The 24,146-nt window shown below is 59.8% G+C and overlaps 1 protein-coding gene across 2 annotated transcripts; it reads left to right on the forward strand.

The window, feature by feature from the left end:
• Positions 1–2,994: 2,994 nt before the first annotated feature.
• LRCH4 (leucine rich repeats and calponin homology domain containing 4) lies at positions 2,995–24,146 on the forward strand. Of its 2 annotated transcripts, XM_078378179.1 has the most exons (19): positions 9,775–9,919; positions 10,539–10,683; positions 10,874–11,000; positions 11,928–12,033; positions 12,473–12,609; positions 12,961–13,079; positions 13,300–13,396; positions 13,610–13,700; positions 13,827–13,948; positions 14,418–14,488; positions 15,025–15,192; positions 15,964–16,024; positions 16,253–16,319; positions 16,697–16,819; positions 18,091–18,197; positions 18,878–19,015; positions 19,239–19,316; positions 21,941–22,076; positions 22,510–24,146. In XM_078378179.1, exons 2-19 carry the CDS (start codon positions 10,589–10,591, stop codon positions 22,920–22,922), a joined length of 2,256 nt encoding a protein of 751 aa, XP_078234305.1. In that variant the 5' UTR covers positions 9,775–9,919; positions 10,539–10,588; the 3' UTR covers positions 22,923–24,146. The 2 variants fall into 2 exon arrangements, with proteins under 2 accessions (XP_078234306.1, XP_078234305.1); XM_078378180.1 differs by lacking the exons at positions 9,775–9,919; positions 21,941–22,076; positions 22,510–24,146 and adding exons at positions 2,995–3,124; positions 19,653–21,895.

A 24,146-nucleotide genomic window follows, 5' to 3' on the forward strand; every position in this document is an offset into this window, starting at 1 on the left:
CCACACTCTTTTCCTTTCTTTTCTGGACACATTGCGGGTGAGAGTTTGTGAGGGGGGTGGCAGCCAAGTCTGGGACTGGGTTTCCCTTGGACCGTGAGCTCCCTGCTGGAAGTGTTGGACTGAGCTTAGTTTGCAAGCTGGGGGTGTGTGTGCATGCGCGCACCTGAAAACGTCCCGAGAGGAGGCCTGGTGGGAGGGGGAGTGGTGGTGGTGGAGGAGGGAGGGAGGGGGTACCCCACCTGGGACCATCGGAAAGCCTCATCCTGTTTGCTCCCCTCCATGTCACCCCAAAAGCCCCCTTCTGCTTAGGAGTGCTCAGTCAGAAGGCCCTCGCCGCCCCGACGTGCAGACCCTTCCCTCGGGCGAGGCACAAGCGCCCGCTGTGGAATATCCTCCGGTCTGGTGTTAGGAAGCGGGAAGCGCCTGCTTTGCCCTTCGGTGTGAGCTTTCAGACCCTGACACAAGTTTGGAGACAGGAAAGGCTGCTGTGGCTCCGTGTAAGCCTGCGGGACTTCCATTTGGATTGCAGCTCGGTCCGTGACCCACAGATTTGGGAGGAGGGGTTTTCCCTGAGCGTGGAAGGGTGTCCTCTGTGGGTGGTGGTCTTCTTCTTTCAAGGCTTGGCCATTTAGGCTCTGTGGGGTTCCAGGGTTGGGCTTCCAAGAATCCCTTCTGTTTGAAACACTGCCGCGGTGGTCTAGGTCTCCTTGCGGTCTCAAGACCTGGGGGTCTGCTTTTGTCGCTTTGTCCCTGGGAGGGGGCGGTCTGCGGCTCCCCCACCTGCTTCCCAAATGGCTCCACTGACCCCCTTGGTCTGGTCTGGTGGCTTCCACGGCAGTCGCTCGCACCCCTGAAGAGGAGAGTTGGAGGCCGGGCTGCTCATCCCCTCTTGAGGCCGCCTCTCATCTCCGCCTGCTCTGAGAAGCAGGCCAGAGGCCGGACGGAGGACCTTCCCCATCTATTTTGACCCAGAGTCCAGCAGACTCTCCCAGATAACATGAAACCCTGGCAGAGGAGGCTTTCTGGCAGGCGGGGGGGGGGCATTAGGCAGGAAGTCCAGCTGGGAACTAAGCGAGCAAGCGAGTGGCTGGGGGTGGCGGCGGGGTGGCTCCGAACACGTTCCTCCTGGGGGGGGAGGGGGAGCCCGGCCACTTTTCCCTGACAGATCCCAGATGGCTGCTGGGAGGGTTTTGACCCAGATCAGTATCCCGGCAAGGGAGTGAGTGGGCCTCTTGGGTTCTGGCCTGGGGGGGGGGGGAATTTTTGCCGTCTGGGACATCTTGGGAGGAGGTGGGGGGAGAGGAGGACCTTGAGCTTCAGCCTGAAGCAGGCCTGGCCCAGCGGGGATGGAGCCGCTCAGAGGCAAGAAGTGGAACCTCCTGACCTTGCTTTGGAAAGAGAAGGGCCCGGGCGGGGAGGGGAGGGAAGTCTCACCATCCAGCGCAGCCGTCAGGCACCCACAGCCCACCTTCGGCCCGTATTCTCACCCCTTCCAGTGTGGTGGTGGTGGTGGAGGAGGAGGAGCGGCCTGAGCTTGAATGGGGGCTCCTGTGCCTCACCCTCTGTTCTGACCCCCCCACACACACACACCCACACACCCACACACACCTCTGTTCTGTGCCAGGGCTCTGACCCCTCCTGTCCTTTATGGGGGCCACGGGGACCCCTTGCGCACCCTCCCAAAGGAAACCTGGCTTCAGAAGCATCCCACTCCCTCCTGTGACTGTGGGGGTTGTGTGTGTGCCCCCCCCCCCAAAAGTAGTAGCACTGCTTCAGTGTTTGCAGGGGCGTGCACGTGCACATGTATGATGCCTCTTGTTAGAGGAAGGGCTGGACAGTTCCCCTGGGTGGAGGAATTTCACACCCCCGGCAGCTTCAAAGGTGCAGCTGTGAAAGGGGATGCCTTTTCTTGGCCTGTGCAATTTGGGGGAGCGTGTCTTTCATCCGGGGAGGGGGGGAGGGGGGAACCGGCTGTCAGAAAGGACTCAGGACACACATTCCTCCTGGACCTCGTGCCCAAACACTGAGCGGTTTGCTGACAGGTTGTGGTGCTTCGAGCAGGTGACTGCTGGGACAACCTGACTTTTAAATTAGCTGCCCCCACCCCACCCCACCCCCAGGAAAGAAGGGATACCAGCAAAGAAAGGTGGGTGGGGGAGGAGAGAGTTTATGTGTTTAATTCTATTTCTGCCCCATCTAAGTAGTGCCCTGGTCACTCCCCAGGTGGCTTAAAATAAGAACACCCACAACATAAACTGAGATTCAATAATAAACCGTAACTAAGGCATAAAACAAAAACAAAAAAAGCAGACGAAACCACAACTTAAATCAAACCTGTGATCGGCTACAGTACAGGATGGTTACAGACACACACACACCGCTCTTTGCGCAGGGCCTGAGCCTCTTGGCGTTTGTGGCCCCCCGTGAAGAGCCCCACCCCCCTCCCCGTTCTCTGCATCGCTGACCCTGGGGCTTATTATAGCAGGCGACCCCCGGGGCAGGGCTTGGAAGAGGGTCCTTCTCCTGAACGGGCAGCTCCCGTCACGCCTGGGCTGCAGGCCCACTGGTTGCACCCACGGGGGGGGGGGGGAATTCTGGGAAGGACTTTTCCGAGCCCTGCCTGCGGAAGACGTGTGGGGCTGGTCTGCCTCTGATTCCTCGTGACGCAGCTGTTGCTGGGGGGGTTGGTTGGTAGTGGAGGGGCCACCAGGGCTTTCACCCGGGATATGCTGAGGATGCATACGGCTGGAAGGATACCTGTCGGCCCCGTGGAGTTTGCTGAAGGACAGGCGTAAACCGCCCCGCCCTGACCCCGGGAGGAGGAGACACGGAGCCGGCCAGCTCCTTTGGGGAACCCAGAGGGCCGTTGCCCATTCACCCGGCTGCTCCACCTCCTCCTTCCATTCGCTAATTTCACGTGACCCGAGCTCAGCCAACCGGGCAGCGGAGACCTGGGCACCAAAACATTTTCACTGGGATGACCGTTGTGCCCTCCATGGGGAGAGATCAGCAGCAGGTGGGGAGGAATCTGCCCAGGCTTCTCCCACCTGGCATACATACACCAGGTGCCGTGTCTGGTCAGAGGATTGTGGGAGTCAGTGTCTGACCTCAGCAATGGCACCAGGTCAGGGAATGCTTTTTTTTGGGGAGGGGGGGCAACGGACAGACCTCAGCTGGCACTTCTTCCCTGGGATGTGTGGGTGGCGTGGTGGTGATATTCTAGAAGGCACCCGTGGGTCTCCCTGGGCGGCTGTTTGCTTTGCTGAGGTTCCCCCCCCCCTAATGCAGCACGGTGTTTATGGAGGGTGGTGTCTGTTTTAGCCCTGCCAGGGGGCCTGCCCATGGGTGGGGAGCGCAGGACAGAGAATGCCTGATGGACCATGGGATCCTTCCCTGGGGAGGGAGGGAACTGGTGGGATGGACCGCCCGAAGGAGGACCCAGGAGATTGTGCCTTGCCTTCTTTGCCCCCGCCCCCCCGAGGGGGTGGGAGCCTTCCTGCCCCCTCCCCATTTCTTCTCCCACCTCCGTGGCCCTGAGAGGGCCTCTCTTGACTGGGCCAGTCCCACCACACACACACACACACACACCCGGGGCAGAGCAGCCGCCTGCTGGCTCCCTGCAAAGGTTTCCACCTGTGTCTGCTGACAAAAGGAACAGCCAGCCAACAATTCAAGCCACTCTTCTTCTCTCCAAGAAAGGAAACATCTGGTGTTTTAAAAAATTCATATTTTTAGCCTGGGGTCTGGAGTTTCCCCAGTCTGCTGGCAGTTTTGGCCCTCCCCCGCCCTTTTGCCTGTGATCTGTCTTTGTAAAGGGGGGGGGCATGGCTTTAGGTCTGAGCAGCTGCTTCTCTCCCTCTCTCCCGAATGTGATCAGTAAGGTCTTTGGTCTGGAGAGGCAGCCTCTTTCTGAGCCCCCAATTGCAGTCTTTAAGAAGGCGTGAGATGCAGAGCAGAGCAGACCTCGCTCTGAATGCACAGTGGAGGCAGCCGGGCGGGGGGGGGGAAGTTGGGGACCACGACTGACTTTGCAAAGGAAGGCCAGAGGCAGAGGATTCTCACAGAGGAGATAAGGATGGCCGGCTGAGAGCAACTCAAGGCTCTGTCGCGCCCCCCCCCCTCGAAGAGCAGATCTTTCTCCCTTCTTTAAATCCATCTGAGGCTCCCAGGGCAGACCTGAACTCTTGGCAGGTGACTTGGGCCCCTGGAATACCTTTGCCTGTTGGAGCAGAAGGGAAGGGAGGGAGAGGAACTGAATGGACGCGGGGCGGGGGGTGGGTGGGAGAGGGAGTCAGCCTTGACCACAGAGAGACAGGCTGTGGAGTCTCTCCCTTGGTGTTGGCCCTCTCTGGCCTGAGGGATGGCAAAGGTGTGGCGCGGGGGGCCTGCCTGCCCGCCCACCCCCTGGCTGTCCCAAGGGGGTGGCCCCCAGACCACTTTCTGCCTGACTGTGCTCGAAAGGAGGCCAGAGGCGCTCTCGGCGCAGTCTGCCTCTTTCGGAAGGAAGGAAGGGAGCCAGCAAGGACTGATGATGGATGGATGGATGGATGGATGGATGGATGGATGGATGGATGGATGGATGGATGGATGGATGGATGGATGGATGGATGGATGGATGGATGGATGGATGGATGGATGGATGGATGGATGGATGGATGGATGGATGGATGGATGGATGGATGGATGGATGGATGGATGGATGGATGGATGGATGGATGGATGGATGGATGGATGGATGGATGGATGGATGGATGGATGGGAGGGAGGGAGGGAGGGAGGGAAGGAAGGAAGGAAGGAAGGAAGGAAGGAAGGAAGGAAGGAAGGAAGGAAGGAAGGAAGGAAGGAAGGAAGGAAGGAAGGAAGGAAGGAAGGAAAAGAGGGAGGGAAGGAAGGAAGGAAGGAAAGCAAGCGAGGGAGGGAGGGAAGGGAAAGGAAGGGAGAGCGGTGGCAGAAGGCCTTGCCCCTCCTGCCCCCCCCCCCCCGTGAAGACTGCGGCCGGCTTCTGCCCCTCCCTTTTGTTTTCTCTCTTCCTTAGACCACACGGAGTGCTGCCTCCGGCACCTCTTCCCATGGGGTGGGCTGGAAAGGCGCAGGGGGGGAGACCTTGCCTCGGAGGCCCCCTTCCCCTCTCTTCCTTCCAAAGGGAGAAGGCCTCCCTGGACGCCCCCCCCTCGGGCCACGGCCCTGGTGGAGGGCTGGTCCTCCTCCTCCGCAGACAGGCGTGGAGGAAGGGGGTGCTGCAGAGGGGATCCAGCCTCCCGGGGGAGGGGGCGTGGGGGCTTCTGCGTAAAATCCTGAGGGATCCGGGCGCCTCGTGGTGGGGTGGGTCAGGGCACACTTGGCTGAGCGGTGCAGGGGGAGGAAGTGGGCGCCCAGAGGGCCCACGGAAAGGCCCATGGGGCCCGGAGGGAGCAGCTTGGCCTCAGGAGCCCCGAGGAGAGGAGAGCGGCCAGGGGCCGGAGGGCTGGGGCTGGGGCCTGCCCGGTGCCATGGCTGGTTCAGCCCGCCGGGACTAGAGGCGCTTGGCGGGGCCCGCTGTCCGTCCCGTTCCCCCCTCCCGAGCAAAGGCCCTCCTGCTGCTGCTGCTGCTGCTGCCGCCGCCTCGGCCTCCTCTAGCCAGGGTGGGGGCCCACGGGGGCCCCTTCAGCAGCCGTCAGAGGTCCAGGGAGCACTGTGGCTTCTCCTTGTGGCGCAATGGGAGGCTTGAGAGAGCAGATCCCGGACCGGTTCCTTGACCTCTTCCTGCCCGGGGTCCCTGCTCTTGGCACCAAAGTCCACAGGCGGGGCTTCAACCTCACGCAGTGGCTGCGTGGAGGGAAGGGGAAGTGGTGCATGCGCTCGCCCAGCTGAGCAGGAACCTAGATCCTGGCAGGATGCTCTTCCTGAGGCAGGCACACGGGGGGGGGGGTGTGTGAGCAGTGTGTGAGGCTCTGGCCCCCTTTTGCTCGGCCCTCCACGCTCATGCGGCCTCTCTGCCTTCATGTGGATGCATGCGCGTGCACCCAAGTCAGAAGAAGGCAACCCTTTATGTGCAGGAAGCAAGATGGTGCCTGCCTCCCCCGTCACAGAGGCCTTTCCCGCTGAGCCCAGGGAGGCTGCCCCCCCCCCCCGATGCCAGGGTGTGTGGGGGGGACAACTCCCTCGAAGGAAGGCTCTCCCTGGGGCTGATCAAGTTTGTGCTGCTTAGGGTAGTTTGCCTCTTGCTGGCTTTGGCTGTCGAATTTCTCAGGAAACCCAGCAGATTTTTGGGGGGAACGTCTGTGGCAAGGCCACGGCCACCACGGGAGGCAGTGCGGGGGAAGGGGCTGGGGCGGACGCTTGGGGGGGCTGCCCTTGCCTTTTGGTGAGGCGCCCCAGCCTTGCTTGCTTCGCAAAGGAGCGCGTGGCCTTGTGGGGTGCGTGTCGTCTCTTAAAGTCAGGTAGGGTTGAAGCAGTAAAGAGCCAGGCGCCATGCCTGGGGGGGGGCAGCAGTGGAGGGTCTCCCACATGACGAGAGCTTGCAGAGGCCCAGACAGATGAGACAGCCTGACCAAACTGGCATCGCTGTAAGTGTGTGCAAGTAGGTGGGTCGTGGCAAGGCCACAGGATGGCCCGGGGATGCCCCCCCTCCGGCTTGCTTTTCGAGGCATGGAGGTGGGGAGATTCGTGGCCCAGAGGAGAAGTCAGCTGATGGCATGCGTCCTCCCTCAGCCTCCAGTTCATCCTGCCACACGGACAGAGTCTGCCTCAGGCTCCCCTTGTGTGCAAACACACTTCTGAGTCGCCCGGGAGACCTCCATCCCCCTCCGGATCATGCGGCTGACCCACAGTTTGCCCAGCCCAGCCCCTCCGCTTGCATCGTGGGCATCTGTGCCTGGGGCGAGTCACGTGGCCTGGCACCGTTCTGTTGCTATTGTTCACTGGAGGGGGGGCTGGCGCCGCTTGCCAGGCGGCTCCCACCCCTCCACCCACCCCACCCCCAGAAAAGGCAGTGTTTAACTCCTTGAGGAGAAGGAGGAGGAGAATGGATTTGCAGTCTTCGGGCCAGGATTGTACCGGATCTGATTCCGAAGCATCTAACAAGGAGAGAGCCCCCCCCCCCCCGGAGAAGCTTCCCCTCAGTGTTCAGATGGCTGGGGGAACAAGGAGGCCGCTGGTCTGGAAGGGCTTGTGAACCTGGTTCTGGAAGGGGCCACAGATTCCTGAGTGGAACTCCTCTCCAGAGGGCCCCCCCCCGGCTCCTGACGTCTTCCCGTCTGGAGGGAGAGCAGGCTGTGCTTAGCTCCAGGGGGCAGGGAGGTTGTGGGGTCACCCCTTACATACTGAGACCCCCATGAGTCAGTCCGAGGGGCCTGCCCTTAACGGCTGTGCTCAGATCTTGCCAGCTGAAAGCTGTGGTCTCTTTGTTGATTAAGTCTATCTCATGTTCAGTCTTCATCTTTGGCCTTCCAGCAGGAAAAGCCATGCTTTTCCTAGCATTTATCTTTTCAAGTGAGTCTTGTCTTCTCACAGTATGTCCTAAGTTTTATAGGCTCACTTTAGTCATTTTAACCTCTAAGAAGAAAACTTCTGCTTGATTTGGTTTGGATCCGTTCCTCTCTCTCTGGCAGCCCATCATACTCGTACAGCTCTCTCCCAACACAACATTTCGAATGAGTTCTTTTATTCGTGTCAGTTTTCTTCACTGTCCAGCTTTCACATCTCTATATAGTAATCAGGAGTATTATAATATGGATGATTTTGGACTCCATCCCTTATTGCACATCCTTCTGCTGAAGGGTCTTGTCCAGCACCTTTCTGAGCCTCAGTCCTCTTTTGATTTCTTGGTTGCAGTTTCCATTTGGAGTGATGGCTGAAGCAAGGTGTAGAAAACCTTGGAACAAATTTGGTATTTTTTTCACCAGCAGCATTAAAGTTAGATAATGTTTCTGAAGCCATTACTTTTGAAGTCTTCATATTCAACTGTAGTCTTGCTTTTGCATTTTTCTCTTGTCACTTTTATCAGTAGTAATTTCATGTCATTCCTGTTTTTCTCTCCGCAACCTTATGTCATCTGCACATCTTAAGACTATTAATGTTTCTTCTAACCATTTTCTCTTCCCCTTCATCTGACTCCAAGCCAGCTTTCTATAGGTCATGTTCGGCATAGACATTGAACAGATGGAGAGATAAAATACATCCTTATCTGATCCCAAGCTATTCTGTTTTATTCCTATCCTGTTCTAACAGAGGCGTCTTATCTAGAGTATATGTTCCATTGGGGGCTAGGGAAAAATCAGGCTAGATCCTGCCAACCATAGGTCATCTGTTCTCCCCTGGGGGGCAGAAACTGGTGTTACAGGTAATCTCTCATTAGAAGAAGGAATTCTTGAACTGCTGAAAGCCTCTGATGGCAAAGAAAGAGCTTTCTCCACCTATCATTTGCAAATAGGTTGCTTTGTTTCCGTGATGGCTCTTTGTGTTATGCACTAGCAAGTCAGAACCGACCTGTAGTGACCCTGGTAGGGCTTTCAAGGTAAGTGAGGTATTTCAAGGAGTGGCTTTCCCCTGTTCCACATACCCAGAGTGAGTTTCCGTAGCCAAGAGCGGGGATCTGAACCCGGGTCTCCTGAGTCCTGGCCCATCACTGCCCACGACAGCTCCGGTCACCCTTGATGGTGTGACAACCCCAGACCTACTGGGATATGCCACAGTCTCACTAAGCTGCCACCAACCATTCCCTATAAGAAGTCACACAGACCAGGGATGGATTTTTAACAAATAAAGAACAAGGTTTATTCACATAACACACAGGGAAAATAAAATGATCAAGTGAATAAGATACAGTAACGTGGCTTAGTCTCAATCATACATACACCAGTTTGGTTCACACAGAACGCCTATAACTAAAGCACAGACCCTGAACCTATCAGGTTGGTACTGACTGACACACAGTAGTACCCTGTCTGACACACAGACTCCCACACCAGCTTCTTCTTCCCAGCTGCTGCTTCTTCACATCCCAGCGTCTCCTAACTTCACCACACAGGCTTCACATATTTATACAGTACAGCCCCTCCTCCTGATGTCCCGCCTTCCACTCCCCATAGGCTGGAACTTTCCCTCCAAACCCATGACAGACAGGTAACATCAGTGCTGTATGTAACAGATGGGTCTTTGGGGCTCCTCTGACGTCCGGGCTGCTTCCACCTGCAGAGGTGGCCCACCTTTGGCCGCTCTTCCAGCCCCAGGGCTGCCCTTGGCCGGCCTTCTTTCCTGTGGGCAGCCCGGCTTCCCTGAATGCCCGGAAGTGCTGGCGTGTGGCTGCTCAACTTAGCCCTTTCCTCCTCTCTCTTCCAAGCAGACATAATAAAAGAGGGAGGGCCATCTTGGGCTTGAGCTTGTCTTCCCCACTCCGAAAGACCCTGGGAACTGGGGTGGAGGGGGAGAGAGTCTGCAGAGGCGTCCTGGGCTCTTCATGGGCCAAGGCAGTCGGGGGCCCTTCAGGCGTTGCTCCCGACTGGCTTTGAGCCTGCAGGAAAAGCCACCCCCCCTACCCACCCCACCCAGCCACTTAACCTAGCCAGGGCTCCTGCTGCTGCCAGCTCTGTAGTTGATCCTGTCTTGGCCTCGCGCCTGCATCAGCTGATGGGGCTGGTCAGTCTGGCTGGAGATTCGGGAGACCTTGCCCATTGTGGAGGAGCCCAGCCTGAGGCCCCTGTTCCCCCCCCCCGCTTCTGTCCCTCTCAGTCGGGAGAATGCCCAGCCGAAATCCCCCACTCCAGTCCGACCCTCTGCGTTAGGGTGTCTGTGGAGGGGATGGTGCAAGTGTCTCGATTTGGCCAGCTCTGCGTGCTCACCCAAATGGCAGTGGGAGGCTTGCTTAGCCAAGGCTCCTTGTCTTGAAATGTGCTAAGGAAGAAGAAGCCCCATGCGAGACGGGGACCGGCTGTATTTCCAGGTAGAGAAGGCTTCCGTCGGTCCTCCCCAAGAAGGGTGAGAACCGGGGGGGGGGGATGATCCTGGAGGAAGGGGCTTCTCCTGAGTCAGACCCTCGGTCCCCTTCCCCTGCTACCACCGGCTCTGACCGGCAGCCACGGCTCCCCTCCAGGTGCCAGGTGGGATTCTTGCCCAGCCATGCCTGGAGATGCTGGCTGCCAGGGATTGAACCCGAGCCTTCTGCATGCAGCGCATGAGCATCTTCCACTTGGGCTTGTTAGCATGTGAGGGAGTCGCCCACCAGGCGGTTGCCTTCTTTACTGCAAAGGGGAAGAAGTGGCTGCACTCCCGGGGTGAAGACAGATCGGGAGATTACCCCTTTCCCCCTTGGAGGTGGCTGTGTGGGGCAGCCCTTCCTCCTTTCAGCCTGTGGTGAGACAACACTGAGATCTGGGTACATGGCGGGGGGGGAGGGGGAGGATGGAAGCCTCTGAGTCTGCGTGAATATCCTCCCCCCCCCCATGATCCCTCTTGGACTGGAGCAGCAGACCTTCAGTGGGGGGGGGTGTCACAGGGATGGCCCCAGGGATGGCGGGCAGGGCACTTTGGGGGCTGAGCCGCCCCGTCTTCCTCCTCTGCAGACCTGTCCCGGAACCGTTTTGCCGAGGTGCCTGAAGACGCCTGCCATCTGATGTCCTTGGAAGGGCTGAGCCTCTACCACAACTGCCTGCGCAGCATCCCTGCCGCCATCGCCAACCTCCAAGCCCTCACCTACCTGAACGTCAGGTAAGCAACAGGGGAGACGCCCGCCTGGTCTGAGAGCCCAGGCCTCCCTCCCCCCCCTCTCCTGGGCCGTGGAGAGCTCAGCATGGATGAGCACACGGACACGTGCCTTGCTTTGCCGGCAGGGAGGCAGGCGTCCCCTCCCTGGGGTGCCCCCTTCTCTGCCAGCGGCCTCTTCCTCTCCTGCCCGCAGCCGGAACCAGCTCTCTGTCCTGCCCTCCTGCCTTTGCCGCCTGCCCCTCAAAGTCCTCATTGCCAGCAACAACAAGCTGGCGGCCCTGCCCGAGGACATCGGTTCCCTCAGCAGCCTGCGCCAACTGGTGAGTCCACCACACGCAGCGGAGGGGAGACTGTACAGAAACTCCACTGGGTGGGCAGCTGTATTCCTTGCCCCACCCGCCCACTCACCCACCACCTTGGGGGCCCATCTGCTGCTTGGGGGGGGGCTACTCCCTCAGGCAGACATGACAGGATCAGAGTGGGCTTTGCTGGTGGCATCCATTCCTCCGCCTCCCCCCCCCCCCCGTGTCCGGCCATCCATGGTGTCCCAGAAAGAACAGGAGAACACGTGCTCGTGGGAGAGACCATGGGAGACAAGTAGGCTCTTCTCTGTGGCCCGGCCGGCTCATCCCTCCCTGGATCCCTCTTTGGCCCTCTTGGCACCACTCTGTCCAGGGCAGAAGGTTCCCTCCTCCTCTTCCTGCTTTTTTGTCGGGCCCAGAAGAATTTAAAGCAGCACCGACAATAACCTGGACCAAAGTTGATTGAAACGCCAGCTGCACCATAGCAACAGCCAAGCAAATGGGGAAGCCTGGCGTGGTCTCCTTTGTGAGCCAGACAGACATGAAAGCAAGCCTCCCAAGTCCAAGCATTTGGGGGTGCCTGGAAGGGGGAGAGAGGGAGGGAAGGCAGAGGGCAGTTCATGCTAAGGCTGCCTGTCCTCTCGCCCCGGCCCCGATTCCACGGGCAGTGGGGCCCTGTGGTAGAAGGTCCCGGAGGATGGCTCTCACCCCCGGGCAGCTACGCTTGTCTCAGGACTGGCGAGATGAGTTGCTTTCAGCCTGTTGCTGCCTTCGGGGGCAGCCTGAGACCCCCAGGCATCTAAACAGGGCAGGGGGTGGCTGCCTTCCCTTCCCTTGCATGCTTCTGTTTTTCCAGACAGCTGCAGGGTCTGTTTTCTGCAGGGGAGGGTGGGGTGCGAGTGCAGCGCTCCACTCTTGCAACTTTGAATTCCTTTCCCTGAGCAGGATGTGAGCAGCAACGAGCTGCAGTCTCTCCCTGCCAGCATGGGGGGCCTGGAGTCTCTGCGGGACCTCAACGTCCGGAGGAACCAGATCACCAGCCTGCCCGAAGGTCAGCGCTTTTGCCTCTCCTCTTGGTTCAGAGCCGAGGTCTCTGCTGGCTTCTGTTCAGGGCCTTCCATAAAGTTTCCCAGTTCCGGAGATGTCCAGAGTGCCAGACATCTCAGCCTGTCCTCTGTGGGGTCAAACCCAACAGAGTCTTGAGAAAACCTCATCGGAAATTAAACCTCTTCTCCCGCCTCCCCCTGTGGTTGGTTTTGCCTCTCCTGGGTCTCTCTTTGCTTCAAGAGAAGTGCCAAGGTGGTGCCTGCCACCTCTTCCTCTCTCCAGCCCCCCCCCTCTCTCTCTCTCACTCTCTCACACACACACACACACACACACACACTCTCTCTCTCTCTCTCTCACACACACACACACACACAAACACACACAAACACACACAAACACACACACACACACACACTGGTGCCTGTCCTGTTTTCCCTCCTCAGAGCTGGCTGAGTTGCCGCTGGTGCGGCTGGACTTCTCCTGCAACCGTGTCGCGTGCATCCCCGTCTGCTACCGCCACCTGCGGCACCTCCAGTGCATTCTTCTGGAGAACAACCCCTTACAGTCCCCTCCTGCACAGGTACGTTGGGATAGAGGAGGGCTGGCCGGAAGCTGCCCAGGGGGCTGCGGGGAGTGGGAGCCGACCTCTGGTTAACTGCAAACACCCAGCACTTGTTAAACACAAAAGCACCCCTCTCCACTGTGGAGTGTGTGTGTGTGGATGATGGGACCACCTTGTATGTGCTGAGGAAGGCCCTGGGCCTCTTTGAGGGGCGTCCAGAGAAGGGGTGGGCTCCTTACTTCTCCTCTTTCCAGGCCCGGGGCTTCATCTGCACCCAAGGCTTGCTTGAGAGAAGGGGACTCTCGGGAGCCTCTCCTGTGGAGGAAGGAGGGGCTTCTGGGCTGTGACCCCACTTTCTCTTTCCCGCAGATCTGCTTGAAAGGCAAGATCCACATCTTCAAATACCTCCACATGGAGGCCTGCAGCAAGGCCAGGACGGACCTGGCGGAGTTTGCCCGAGGGGGCCGGCCCACTGTCTTCGGAACATGGTGAGGGGGAGGGCAGGGGAGGGGCCGCCCGTGCCCCTCAAGGAGGAGGCACTTCTGTGCAGCACGTCTGGAAGACTTTGGGGCAAGGGGGGGAGGAGGAGGAGGAGGAGGAGAGCTGCGTCTGGTGTCGTTCTGGCCTTTCCGGAGGAGCCAGGAGGGGGTTTTAGGAAAATGGAAGGCTGAGCCCCTTTCTCTCTCCCCCCCGCCCCCCCCCCCACAGCCTGCCCGACGACTTCTATCCCCTCCGGCAGTACGGTGGCCTCGACTCCGGCTTCCACAGCGTGGACAGCGGGAGCAAGCGGTGGTCAGGGAATGAGGTAGGAAGCACCTCCAGGAGAGGCCGTGGCCGTGGCCTCCCTCTCTCTCTGCAGCCTCCAGTTGGGAAACCAGGGTTCCCTCCACCTTTTAGTCCCATGGAGGGCATGGAGGGGGGGGACCTTGGGGTCTGCTCCTCTTTTGAGATTGAGCCTTTTACACATGCACCCTTCTGGCACTGATGGCGCTTCTTCCCTCCCTCCCCCCCCTCCCAGTCCACTGACGAGTTTTCCGACCTCTCTTTCCGCATCGCTGAGCTGGCCCGGGACCCCAAGCAGCTGAAGGAGAAGCGAAGCGGGGGGGCCGGTGAGTGGCCAGGTCGGAATCATAGGGAGAAGGCTGGGCTGCTGCTGGATCCAGACCGGCGGGGGGGGGGGGGAGGTGAAGAGGGCGGTGCCTCGGAAGCCAATCCTCCTCCTCCTCCCTCTGTAGCTGCAGCCGAGGCCGGTGATGGAGAGCAAGTGGACTTCATTGACAGCAGCATCAATGGGGAGGAAGAGGAAGAGGCGTCAGGCCCCCCCCTGGGCAACTCTCACGGGGTGGCCTTTGCTGAGGTAACCCTGCCCCGTCCTCCGGCGGCCAGGCCTTCCGTGGCTTCTCCTGGCTGGCTGGCTGGCTGGCTGGCTACCTGCAAGCAGGCAGTGTGGCTTCCATGTGGGCTTTCTTGGGAGCCGAGCTTTTTCAGGAGAAGGGGAAGGGATTCTGCGGTCTGGGTCTCCTGCTCTCTCTGTTCAGGGAGGAGCGGTAGAGGCAGCAGAACTCCCGGGGACGACGAGAAAGGGCAGGGTTAGGGTGGTTTGAAGGCCTTTGAGTTGTGCAGGTCAAGGGCAGGGGTGGCCAACTGGGTTTGCTCCTGCCTGGCATGGGAGTCGTGGGCACAGGGAGGTATGGGCCTGGCTAGCTGTCAGAAGGGTCTCCAGAAGGCTATCTTCTGGCAGGGGCTCTCTGTGTGTCTGTCTGCCTTTCCCTCCCCCCTCCCCTCCTTCTCCTCCAGAGCCATGTGTTCTGCTTGTTCTCTTGCAGGAGCACCAGAAGGTGGCCGGGAAGACTTCCCTCCTGAAAGCAGGACTGGCAGAGTCTGGTCTGACCGGCAGGTGTGGAACGCCCCCTGGCGGCCTCTTTCCCGCTGGGAGCTCTGAGCAACATTTCAGTCCTCTAGGTTTGGAAAGGGGACCCGTGGATGCCACTTTTCACAGGGGATCCTCAGCTGGGGGGGCTGCTTCAGCTGCCCACCCCCTGGTTGACCTGGAGGGTGTCAGCTACCAAATGCCTCTCCCTTGGCTAAATCTGTCTCAGTGGCAGCACTCCATTTCCCTCCCTGGACTTTGGGGAGCAGTGGGTGTGTGGTGCTTCCTGGCTGTTGGAATGTGAGCAGAACAGAGGCCGCTCTTCCCGGGGGGGGGGGGAGGAACAAGGATGGTCTCCGTCCCTTAGGCTAGCCTGAGTTATTCCCCTGCGGGGGTGGTGGTGTTTGTGATTTCCCCCCCCCCATCCCCCTAGCATAGTTCGGTCTGTCCCATACAACCTGCCTTACAGGGGAGGGGGAGGCAGGTTCTGCCCTGGGCAGGGGATGTGTTGGAGTGGAGGAGCCGATGTGCTGACCGTCTCCCGCTCTCTGGTCATCTCTCAGGGGCAGCAGTGGGACCAGCATGCCCCGGCCGGAGCCGTCTGGCGAGGAGCGCCGTCGCCCAGAGCTCCTGCAACTCTGGCAGGAGAGGGAGCGCCAGCAGCACCACCACCACCAGCAGCAGCAGCAGCACCGGCCCCTGTGGAACCAGGGGTTCGAGAGGCGGGACAGGTACGGGGGCCAAGGAAAGGGTGCTCTGCCAGCCCCCTGCTCCTCTGTGGGGCACCCAGGGGTCCTGCCACTTTGCAAGCAGTTTCTGCCTCGGCCGGACTTGCTCTGCCCACCAATGCGGGTTTCCAGGGGAGCGGTGTCTTGCCAGCCGCTGCGTTCTTGTGCTCGTTCTACACTGCTGGTCGTGGCTGCACACGATGGTAGTCTGTGCCCAGCTGAGTAAGGCAGACCTCTGCCTATTAAAGAGCACCCCCCCCCGGTCTGTTCCCCTGACCCCCAAGTGGCCTTGCCCTTGGAAACAGGCATTGTGGGTTCCACAGGGTTGCGCGCCTGGAACGTACCTCCTCCTCCACCTTTCTGCGAAGGGTGGCTGGCCGCTCCCCTCCTCCTCCTCCTCCCCTGTTTCAGAAGCCCTTCCCCTGGCAGAGTCCTGAGGATTGGCCTGGTGGCTTTTTTTCAGCACATGAGCCCTGCGAGGGGGTGTGCTGGCTTTTTTCCTTCAGGGGGTGTGGGGGGGGGGAGAGCTTGCCAGCCCAAAGCCACACTGTGTCTGGCAGAGACAGGATTTGAACTCAGATCTGATGGACTATTACTAGTGTTACTCATCTTTGCTCCCTTTTAAAAAAGGCATCTATTGCTTGCTGGGAAGGGGGTGCCGGGCAGACGGATGTTGGGGGCATAGCGCTGCTCCTTGTGTCACCAGCAGTGCTGACGCCTGCTGGGCGGTGATCCTCCCTTCTGTTTCTGATGGGTTTCCTCTCCCCTTCGCAGTGGCCTGGCAGAGAGCAGCAGCAGCAGCAGCAGCCTCTCGCAGCTGAAGCACCGGAGCCAGGTATAGCCAGGTGACAGCTTGGCTGTGTGCATGTGTGTGTGTGTGTGAGAGAGAGAGAGGGAGAGAGGGAGAGATGGAGAGGGCCCTGCGTGTGACAACGCTTGCCCGCCTTGCTAGCTTGATTCCCTTGGCAGAGTCGAGGAGGTGGGCCTCCGCCCCCCCCCCCCGCTGGAGGTGGTGGTAGTGGTTGTTATCTCAGCGATCCCTTTTCCCCTTTGCCTTTTGCAGGGAGTTGACCAGCTGGCCACTGGTTCTCCGAGGCAGAGCCTGCTTTTTGCCGGTAGCTCCTCTTCAGGTGCAGTCGATGTGGAGGGTGGCCGGGGGGGGGGGGGGCTGGTAGGATTCTTCCTGGTCAGCCGGAAGGGAGGGGCAGCGGGTGGGCGTGCGGGTGTCTCCTGGCTTTCGGGTGGCCTGCCGTGTTGGCAGCCAGTGGGAAGGGCTGGGGAGAGCGAAGCTGCAAGTGGGTCCCCCCCCCCAGAGGTCTGAGTAGAAGTGGCCCTTCTGGAGGGGCTGGGGACCGGGGCGCGACTCTCTCTGGGAGTCACCAGCTGCAGGAGGGGGGGATAGCAGCCGCTGCTGGGACTTGCTTCATTGAGCGCTTCCCTCCCCCCCACTTCAACCCCCTCCCTCCCCGACGTGTCATGGGCTGCATCCCCGTTGTTGCCTCCACAGACGGCGGTCACCCCCAAAGCTCCGGCGTGGCCTCCGCTTCCCCCCGCGAGCCTGGCTCCCTTCACAGGCCGTCCAGCTTCCTTTTCCGCTCGGCGTCGCGGCACAGCACCCAGCGGGGCTCTGGTACGTATCGGAGGAGGGCACCTCCCGTGTAAGAGGAGACACGGCCCGCCTTAAGCGGTGTTGTGGCTGGCCGGTTACGGGAAAGGCCGTTTTCTTTCTTCCTTTCCTTTGAACACCAGTGTAAGGAAACCACGCTGCCGAAGTGCTCAGAGCGGGAGAAGGCGCTTGTGCCTTCCTGGCAAAAGGGCGAGCCGTGGTGCCCGCTTGCTCGTCAAAGGGACTTCTCAAAGGCATTTAAGGTCTTTTTGACGGGTTTTGTGTCGTTCTCATCGATCCTGATGGCAGTGTCCCCACCCGCATGGTTCCTTCTGAAGAACAACAGAAGGGGGTGCTTTTCTGCCATCGCAATACGTGAGAGCAGTGAACTGCTTTCCCCAACGCTGTGACGAGTCACGAGAGCTAATTGCTTATTAGAAAACAACTCTGTCAGCCAGTGGCTGGTCAGATGACTGGGAGTGACAGCCCTGTGTGGAAATAGGCACCGAGCAGTGGTGTCGAACTGTGGCCCTCCAGATGTTCTTGGCCTTCAACTCCCAGAAATCCTGGCCAGCAGAGGTGGTGGTGAAGGCTTCTGGGAGTTGAAGTCCAAGAACATCTGGAGGGCCACAGTTCGACACCACTGTGAGGAATCGAGAACCATCACTTTGTGGGCTTGGAAGGGGCCCCCAAGCCTCACCTGGTTCTGTTCCGCCCCCCCCCCCCTCAGGAGAGGATGCTAGGAATTCACAGCCCTGGGAGAGGCAGGTGGCCACAGGGGTTCAGAAGCCTCCGACTGGAGGAGAGTCCGCCCTCTTCCCAGGGAGGCTGCCGTCAGGGCCAAAGTGAGGGAGAAGGAGGGTTTTGGAAGGAAAGGCCCGTTCCTTGTGTCCAGGCTCTATCTCAGCTCTCTGAGGGAGAACCTGTGAGGGATCTCTGGAGCCCACCGCCCTTTGGGGGCAGGGGGATGGCCGGAGGGCAGCCTCAGGAAGCAGAGGTGCCCTGGGAGCCGGGCAGAGCGGACCAACAGCCTTCCTCCTGGCCTCAGCCCTGCAGATTCAGGGTGCCACCTGTGTCTGTGTGAGAAGCAGGTCCCCCACGGAGGGGCGAGCCTCTCTACCTGCAGCCGAGCCGGGCCGAGGTCTGTCTGTTCCGGCTATCAAAAGTGAGAGGCCCCTGAAGCCGCCCCAGCACTTCCGGCATGCCAAGCTGCACGGATGGCCCCTGGTCCCGCCGGGCTGCGGCCCTTCCCTGATCAGGGAGAAGTGGGTGGATCCTGAGCTTTGTGTCCCCAGGTTCCCTCTCCCCGGATCTCTCCTCTTCTGAGGCTAGCAGTCCCCTGAGGTCACGCACTGGATTCCAGGCAGTGGATGAGCGGGAAGTCACCCTCCAGCTGCGAAAGGTAGGGCGGTTCTAGCCTGCCTCCCCGGCACCTCTTCTGCCCCATAGGGTGGGGGAACCGGCCCTGTGGGGCGTCTCGGCTTAATTCTACAGAGAACCAAAGTCTCGTGATCAAGAGGGCCTTCCGAACCCTCTCTGGGATTTGTCACCCGGAGCCAAAGGGCACTCAGCCAGGGGCTTCCGAGAGGTGTGTGTGTGTATGTGGGGGGGGGGGAGAAGTACCCCTTGGGGCTGTCAAGAGAAATGTTTTGAGCAAGAAGGGGTGGGTGAAGAGGGAAGGCACACCGGAGCGAGAGCAGGAAGGGACACAAGTGAACGGGCCCCAAAGTGGGATCCTCTGCAGTGGTGTCGAACTGTGGCCGTCCAGATGTTCTTGGCCTTCAACTCCCAGAAATCCTGGCCAGCAGAGGTAGTGGTGAAGGCTTCTGGGAGTTGAAGTCCAAGAACATCTGGAGGGCCACAGTTCGACACCACTGCTCTAGAGCTCAAAGCCTCGCTTCCGGGCTCCCCATGGGTGGGTTTCCTGCTGCAGTTGGCTGTAGGGGTGAGGATTGGGGGGGTGGGACGGCACTGGTCCCTGGGAATGGGCCGCAACCCTTTTACGGCAAACGGTGCCTGTACGCTTTCACCTCTGTCCGTCTGCCTGTCCTCCTTCCTTCCTTCCTTCCTTCCTCTTTCCAGGCCATTGAGTCCCAGTTGAACATCAGCCTGGCTGAGGACCTGGGGGAGGCGCTGGCCAACGGGGTCATCCTCTGCCAGCTGGTAAACCACCTCCACCCACGGTCTGTGCCCTTCATCCACGTGCCCTCTCCCGCTGTGGTGAGTGAGCCTTTTTTTGAGCTGCGGGCGGGGGAGACGGGTGCGCCCCCTCCTCGCCAACCAGAGGGTCTCCCAGAGCAGGCTGACTCTGTGCCCCTGGAGGCAGCTGGGTTTGGGTGGGCCCTTCGCCCGTCAGGCCCAGTCAGTGGGGCCAACGTAGCGCGCCCCCACCCCCACCCCCACCCCCGGCTTGTCCCCACCCGTTGCTGTCCTTTCCCTGCAGCCAAAGCTGAACGCCATCAAAAGCCGGAAGAACGTGGAGAGCTTCTTGGCTGCCTGTCGCCAGCTGGGGATCCCGGAGGTGAGGCCCGCTTGGGTGGCAGCTGCTCTGGCCTTGTGCCCGTCTGCAGCCGGGAGGGAGGGAGGGAGGGGAGGGCAGAGCAGAGCCGTGGTGCCTCTGCTGAGGGAGCCCCCCCCTCTGGAAGTGGTCTCCAGCCCACCTGCCCCCAGCCAGTCCTTCCCGGGGTCGTGCCCCCCTCACCCACTCACCTCCTTCCACCCCACCCCGACTTGCACACCCTTTCAAGCAGGGCCGCCCCCCCCGCCTTGCTCGTTTGTGAGCCTGTGTGTGGTTGTGTGTGTCCCTTTCTGTACTTTCGCCCTCCTCCTCCTTGTGTTTTCTCTCCCACCGCTGCAGGTCTTCCTCTGCTCTGCCTCCGACGTTGCCCTCCTCCTCCAAGGCAACAGCCGCGGCTTGCTTCCCCTCCTGGAGGCCTTGTTACTGCTGCTGCTCCCGCCTCCCCGGCCAGCGACGGTGGTGGTGGGGAGGCCTCCTGCCCCGGCCGCCCTGTCCGAGCACCTCGCCGGCTTTGGCCTCTTCTATGTCTGTGTCATGCTGCTGCTCTACCTGGCCTATGCCAAGCTCTTGGGCTGTTGAGGGGGCAGGGGATGTGGAGGCCGGGACACAGAAGGGGTAGGGCCTGGCCCCCCAAGGCGGGAGGGGAGACCTCGGGGAGGCCCTCAGCGGTCCGCCTGCCCCTCTTGGGGTGATTCAGGCTCGGGAGGGAGGGAGGAGGGCAGTGTTCGCAGGAGGGGGCCCGCGCCCCTCCTTTGGGTCTCCTTGAGAGGCAACAGCTCCCCCTCCCCAGAAATTTCATGATGTTTCTTTTTAAAAAACAGACCCCAACCCTTTCCCAGTCACACCCATGCGCCCCTCCCCTCCCCAACTAACTCAGGACCACCCGATGCTCGTGCTGGAGTCGTCCCGCCAGCCACCTGCTCCTTGTCCTGGGGAGGGCGGTGGCTGGGGGGGGGAGACGGAGTTCCCTGGTGCAGCAACGCTGCCCCATGGCCCCTGTGCCTTGTCCCACCACGGAGGTGCCCAGACACTGGAAAGTGTTCCGTGGGAGGGAAGGGACCCCAAGGCCCCTTTCCCTCCCCTCCCCTTCTGTTGCACTTCAGCCACGTTGCACTAAATGCATCAGTGCCTGCAGCGGGAGGGCCAAGCGCCGCCGGTCCTGTCGCTATGAGGAAGGAATCCTGGGGAGAGCCGGGGGGGCATGAAAACCCTCCCCCCACCTCTGTCTTGCCCAAGGGCCGTTGGGCTGCTCCAGGGACCCCATCCTTGGCGGCGGTGGCTGGTGGTGGTGGTGCTGCGGCCACCGCTGCCATTCCCCCCCTTCACGTTGACCAAAAAAAAAAAGGCTACATATTTTAACCAAATCACACCCCTTCCCCAGAGGCACACCCAGAGTGGTTAGAGGTCTCTGCCTTTGTTGGCTGCTTGTACCCCTTCAGCGTGGGGCTTCCCTCGTCCCGACCCCCAGCAGCCATCTCCCCCCCCCCAAGCTGGGTTTTGGGTAGCTGCTGTCCAGGTCCTCGGGTCACCCCCGGGGGCATCCCGGCCTTTGAGCCGAGGCACTTCTGGGTCTCATCCCCCTTCCCGGAGATGAGCCCTGCCCCTCGGTCCCGCAGCTGCCTGGGGAACGATTCTGCCAAGGGTTTTTTACCATCCCAAGTCCTCTGCCCTTCCTGCCGGTGCTGCCCCGGGGGGCGCCCTGCGGCCTTGGAGGCCAGCCCTGGAGACCCTCTGACCTTAATTAAAACATGCAATTTTAGCAGGTCCTGAGAGGGAGGGAGGAGTGGCAAAGCGAAGAAGATGGGAAGGCCAAGGGGAGGCCTCTTGGGCCATTTGACGGTCTTTAGCTCTTGCCCCCAGGCCAGGGGCTGGCTCCTGCTCCCCCTGTTGTCTCTGGTACCCCCATGGAGGCAGGCGGCTCCCTGGACGACAACGGCCAAGCAGAGCTGTCGGTTGGCGGATTTTGACCGTCGTAGCTCGCCCCCACCCTCCCGAAGTGTCCAAGCGCCACTAAGCTGCAGTTGGACGGAAACGCCTTTAAGGCAGGTATAAGAGACCCCAGGCTTCCTTCCCGGGGGGTGGGGGTGGGGCTTCCTACTGGACCCTGTTTCCAAATCTCAGCCACTCGTCTCTCCCTTTGTTGCCTTAAATATATTAAATTATACATATATATTTTATATATATATATATATTATATATGTATATATATTTGGAAAAAAAAAGGAAATTATAGGAATATTGTAAAGATTTTGTCTTTTTACACATGTAGAAATTTGTAAATACTTTGTGCTCTATTTATCATTTTCCTCCTCTTAGGATGGAATTCTTTTTAAAGGGCTCTAGAATTCTCTCTCCACCCACCCCCACCCCCATAATTTCACTTTGGTGTTTGGCTGTGTGCTTCTGTTGTTGTGCCTCATAAAGAGGACACACCTCTGTTTGTTTTTTCTTGCTTTGCTTCTGTATACTGTAAAAGGCCAGGACGTGAATTTCTCCGAAGGACAGCCTCCTCGTTTGTGTCGCTCTCTTTGCTTGGTTCTTCTCCTGTGGTTTTTTTAAAAAAAACAAAACTTGGCTCAGTGGCCGTGTGGGTCCTTTTTGTCTGTTTTTGCCATGCCTGTGTCCAGGGAAGCCGCTCTCCTCCTGTTCTTTCCCCTCCTCAGCAGAGGGTTGTTGCTGTTCCTTCATGCCCCCACCCCAGAAGGAAAAGAGGCCAAGGGTCTCCACCCACCCCTCCAGAGGTGCACGCCTGGACTGCCACGGGTAGGTGGCACGATGGTGGGCCTCTGGCTTGGCTGAGCGCAGGGGCGACCCAGGACTCCTGGCTGCCAACCTGAGCAGGTGACCAGAAGCTGCCCCTGCACCAGAGGGGGGGGCAAGTGTTCCGTGTCTCAGGTGGAACATGAGCGCCCCGTGGAAATGGGGGCCTTGTTTAAAATGTGCCCAGTTGCTCCAAGATCTCCTCTGCAGGTGGGCAACCTTTGAGATGGGCTGCCGTTGTGCTCGGGGCCGGCGGGTGGAGTGGAGAGGCTGAAAGGAAGAGCTGGCCACCAGCCTCTGGGAAGCGGGGAAAGCCACAGCTCCTTGCCTAAAGGGGAGGAGGGTTCCTGCTGCCGCCACCACCACCGCCCCCCCTCCCAGGCTCCATGGGCAGGCAAGGGCTGCCTGGCACAAACTAACCTCTGCCCCTCCCTAGGAGTCGCTCTGCTCCCCCTGCCACGTGCTGGAAGAGGAGGGCCTGCCCCGCGTGGCGGCCACGGTCCGGACTCTCCTGGAAGGAGGCGGCAAGGCCCCCGGGAGGTCCGGGAAGAGCGGGGCGGCCTAGGCCCCCGAGCCCCGGTCCCACATCTCTTCGGACTTCATCACTGCCACCTCGAGGCGTGGATTCGGTTGCCTGGGGAGCTTGGGTGCATGGGAGAGACCGGGAGCGCCTCGCCCGCTGCAGAGCTGTGCAAAACAGGCCGCTCTGCATGGAGGGCGTCTTTGAACGACGGGGTCAAGGCGGTTCACCTCTCTCCAGCCAGGCTCCACTTTTGCTTCAGATCAGTGGGGGTGTGTGTGTGTGAGGTGTCATCCTTGCCTGCGCTCTGGCCCCCAAGAGGGTCATAGGGGCCACGCAAGGGTCCCTCGTGAGTAAGAGGCCGGGAGAGGAGGTGCCCTGTCGGATCCCCCCAAGGGGGAACCTCCACCGATGGCTGGCTGGGGTGGAAGGGGGAGCCCTCGGGCCATGGAGCCCCTCCCCCGAGACCCAGACCTTTGAACCGGACGAAGCTGGTGTGGATGGGTGGCGGCGAGAGGCGGGTTCAAGAGGCATGGCTGGTTTCAGTCCCAAGCCATGTTCCCTCCCAGTTGGCAGCAGCTCCCTCGAAGCACAAACCACTTTCTTCCACCAGATGTATGTATTAAGAGTATCACTCTGAAAAACCAAACCTGGTTTTTGCCCCCAGTGCAAAGTCATGCGCCGAGGGATCCCTGAATTCCCTGTTGCTTACTGTCTGTGGACATAGATGGGGAGCTGTGGTTTGATGGGGATTTGGCAAGGATCCCACATAAAAATCCTGTGAAATAACAAGGACCCGTTTTTGATTCGTGGATCAGCCTTTCCCTTTCTTCTCGGAGGGTCTCCAACTGACCTGGGGTGCGGGTGGAGTCCCTGGGTTCAGGGGACCCTTCCTAGCCCGGGGGGGGGGGGAGACGGTCCACATGATCTTTGGAAGGAATCCAAAAGCAAAGGGAGAGGGGATGAAGAGTCCGAGTCTGGCAAAGCTCTGCTCATCCGTGGGCAGCTGGCCTCCCGCAGACTTCTTCCCCTCTGGAGGGGGCCCCCAACGTCTGGATCTGTTGATTGCCCATTGACCTGATGCATCGGCTGAGGAGGGGATCAAGCCGGCGATGGCAGGGGAAACCCAAGGTCCAGCCTTGCCCGCTTACCTGTTAGCCGGGTCTGACTCAGAAGGGCAGACCAGCCGCCCGCAGGATCCCAGCAACAGGCAAAAGGGCCAACGGGGCCCCGGAGGGCCTTGTGCCCTTTCTCCCGGCAGCCATGGATCCGTTCAGGACAAACCAGGCTGGCCCCGGGCCCCTCTTCCCAATGAACCAGGATGCCAAAAGATTTAAAAGATTTCACTCTGGCCTTTCTCCTTTGAAAGGACCCAAGTGGCTTACATCAGAAAACAGCATTTAAAAGCTAAAAGCAGCGTACTGTACAAATACTGTATTTTGAAAGAAGCAAATATGGTACCACTCTGAAAGATGGCTAAAACAAGCAACATCAAAAACACCATTAAAGGAGTAAAGCATAATTAGGGGGCCAATTAAAAAACGAACAGTGTA

This window comes from Pogona vitticeps, chromosome 6, assembly GCF_051106095.1.
Source record: "Pogona vitticeps strain Pit_001003342236 chromosome 6, PviZW2.1, whole genome shotgun sequence".
Taxonomy (NCBI): domain Eukaryota; kingdom Metazoa; phylum Chordata; class Lepidosauria; order Squamata; family Agamidae; genus Pogona; species Pogona vitticeps.

Coding starts and splice junctions, on each gene's coding strand:
- LRCH4 (XM_078378179.1), top strand. CDS start 10,589: ATGTCCTTGGAAGGGCTGAGCCTCTACCACAACTGCCTGCGCAGCATC. Junction 16,025..16,252: donor AGCTGAAGCACCGGAGCCAG/GTATAGCCAGGT, acceptor TGCCTTTTGCAG/GGAGTTGACCAGCTGGCCAC. Junction 19,317..21,940: donor GCCAGCTGGGGATCCCGGAG/GTGAGGCCCGCT, acceptor GCCTGTGTCCAG/GGAAGCCGCTCTCCTCCTGT.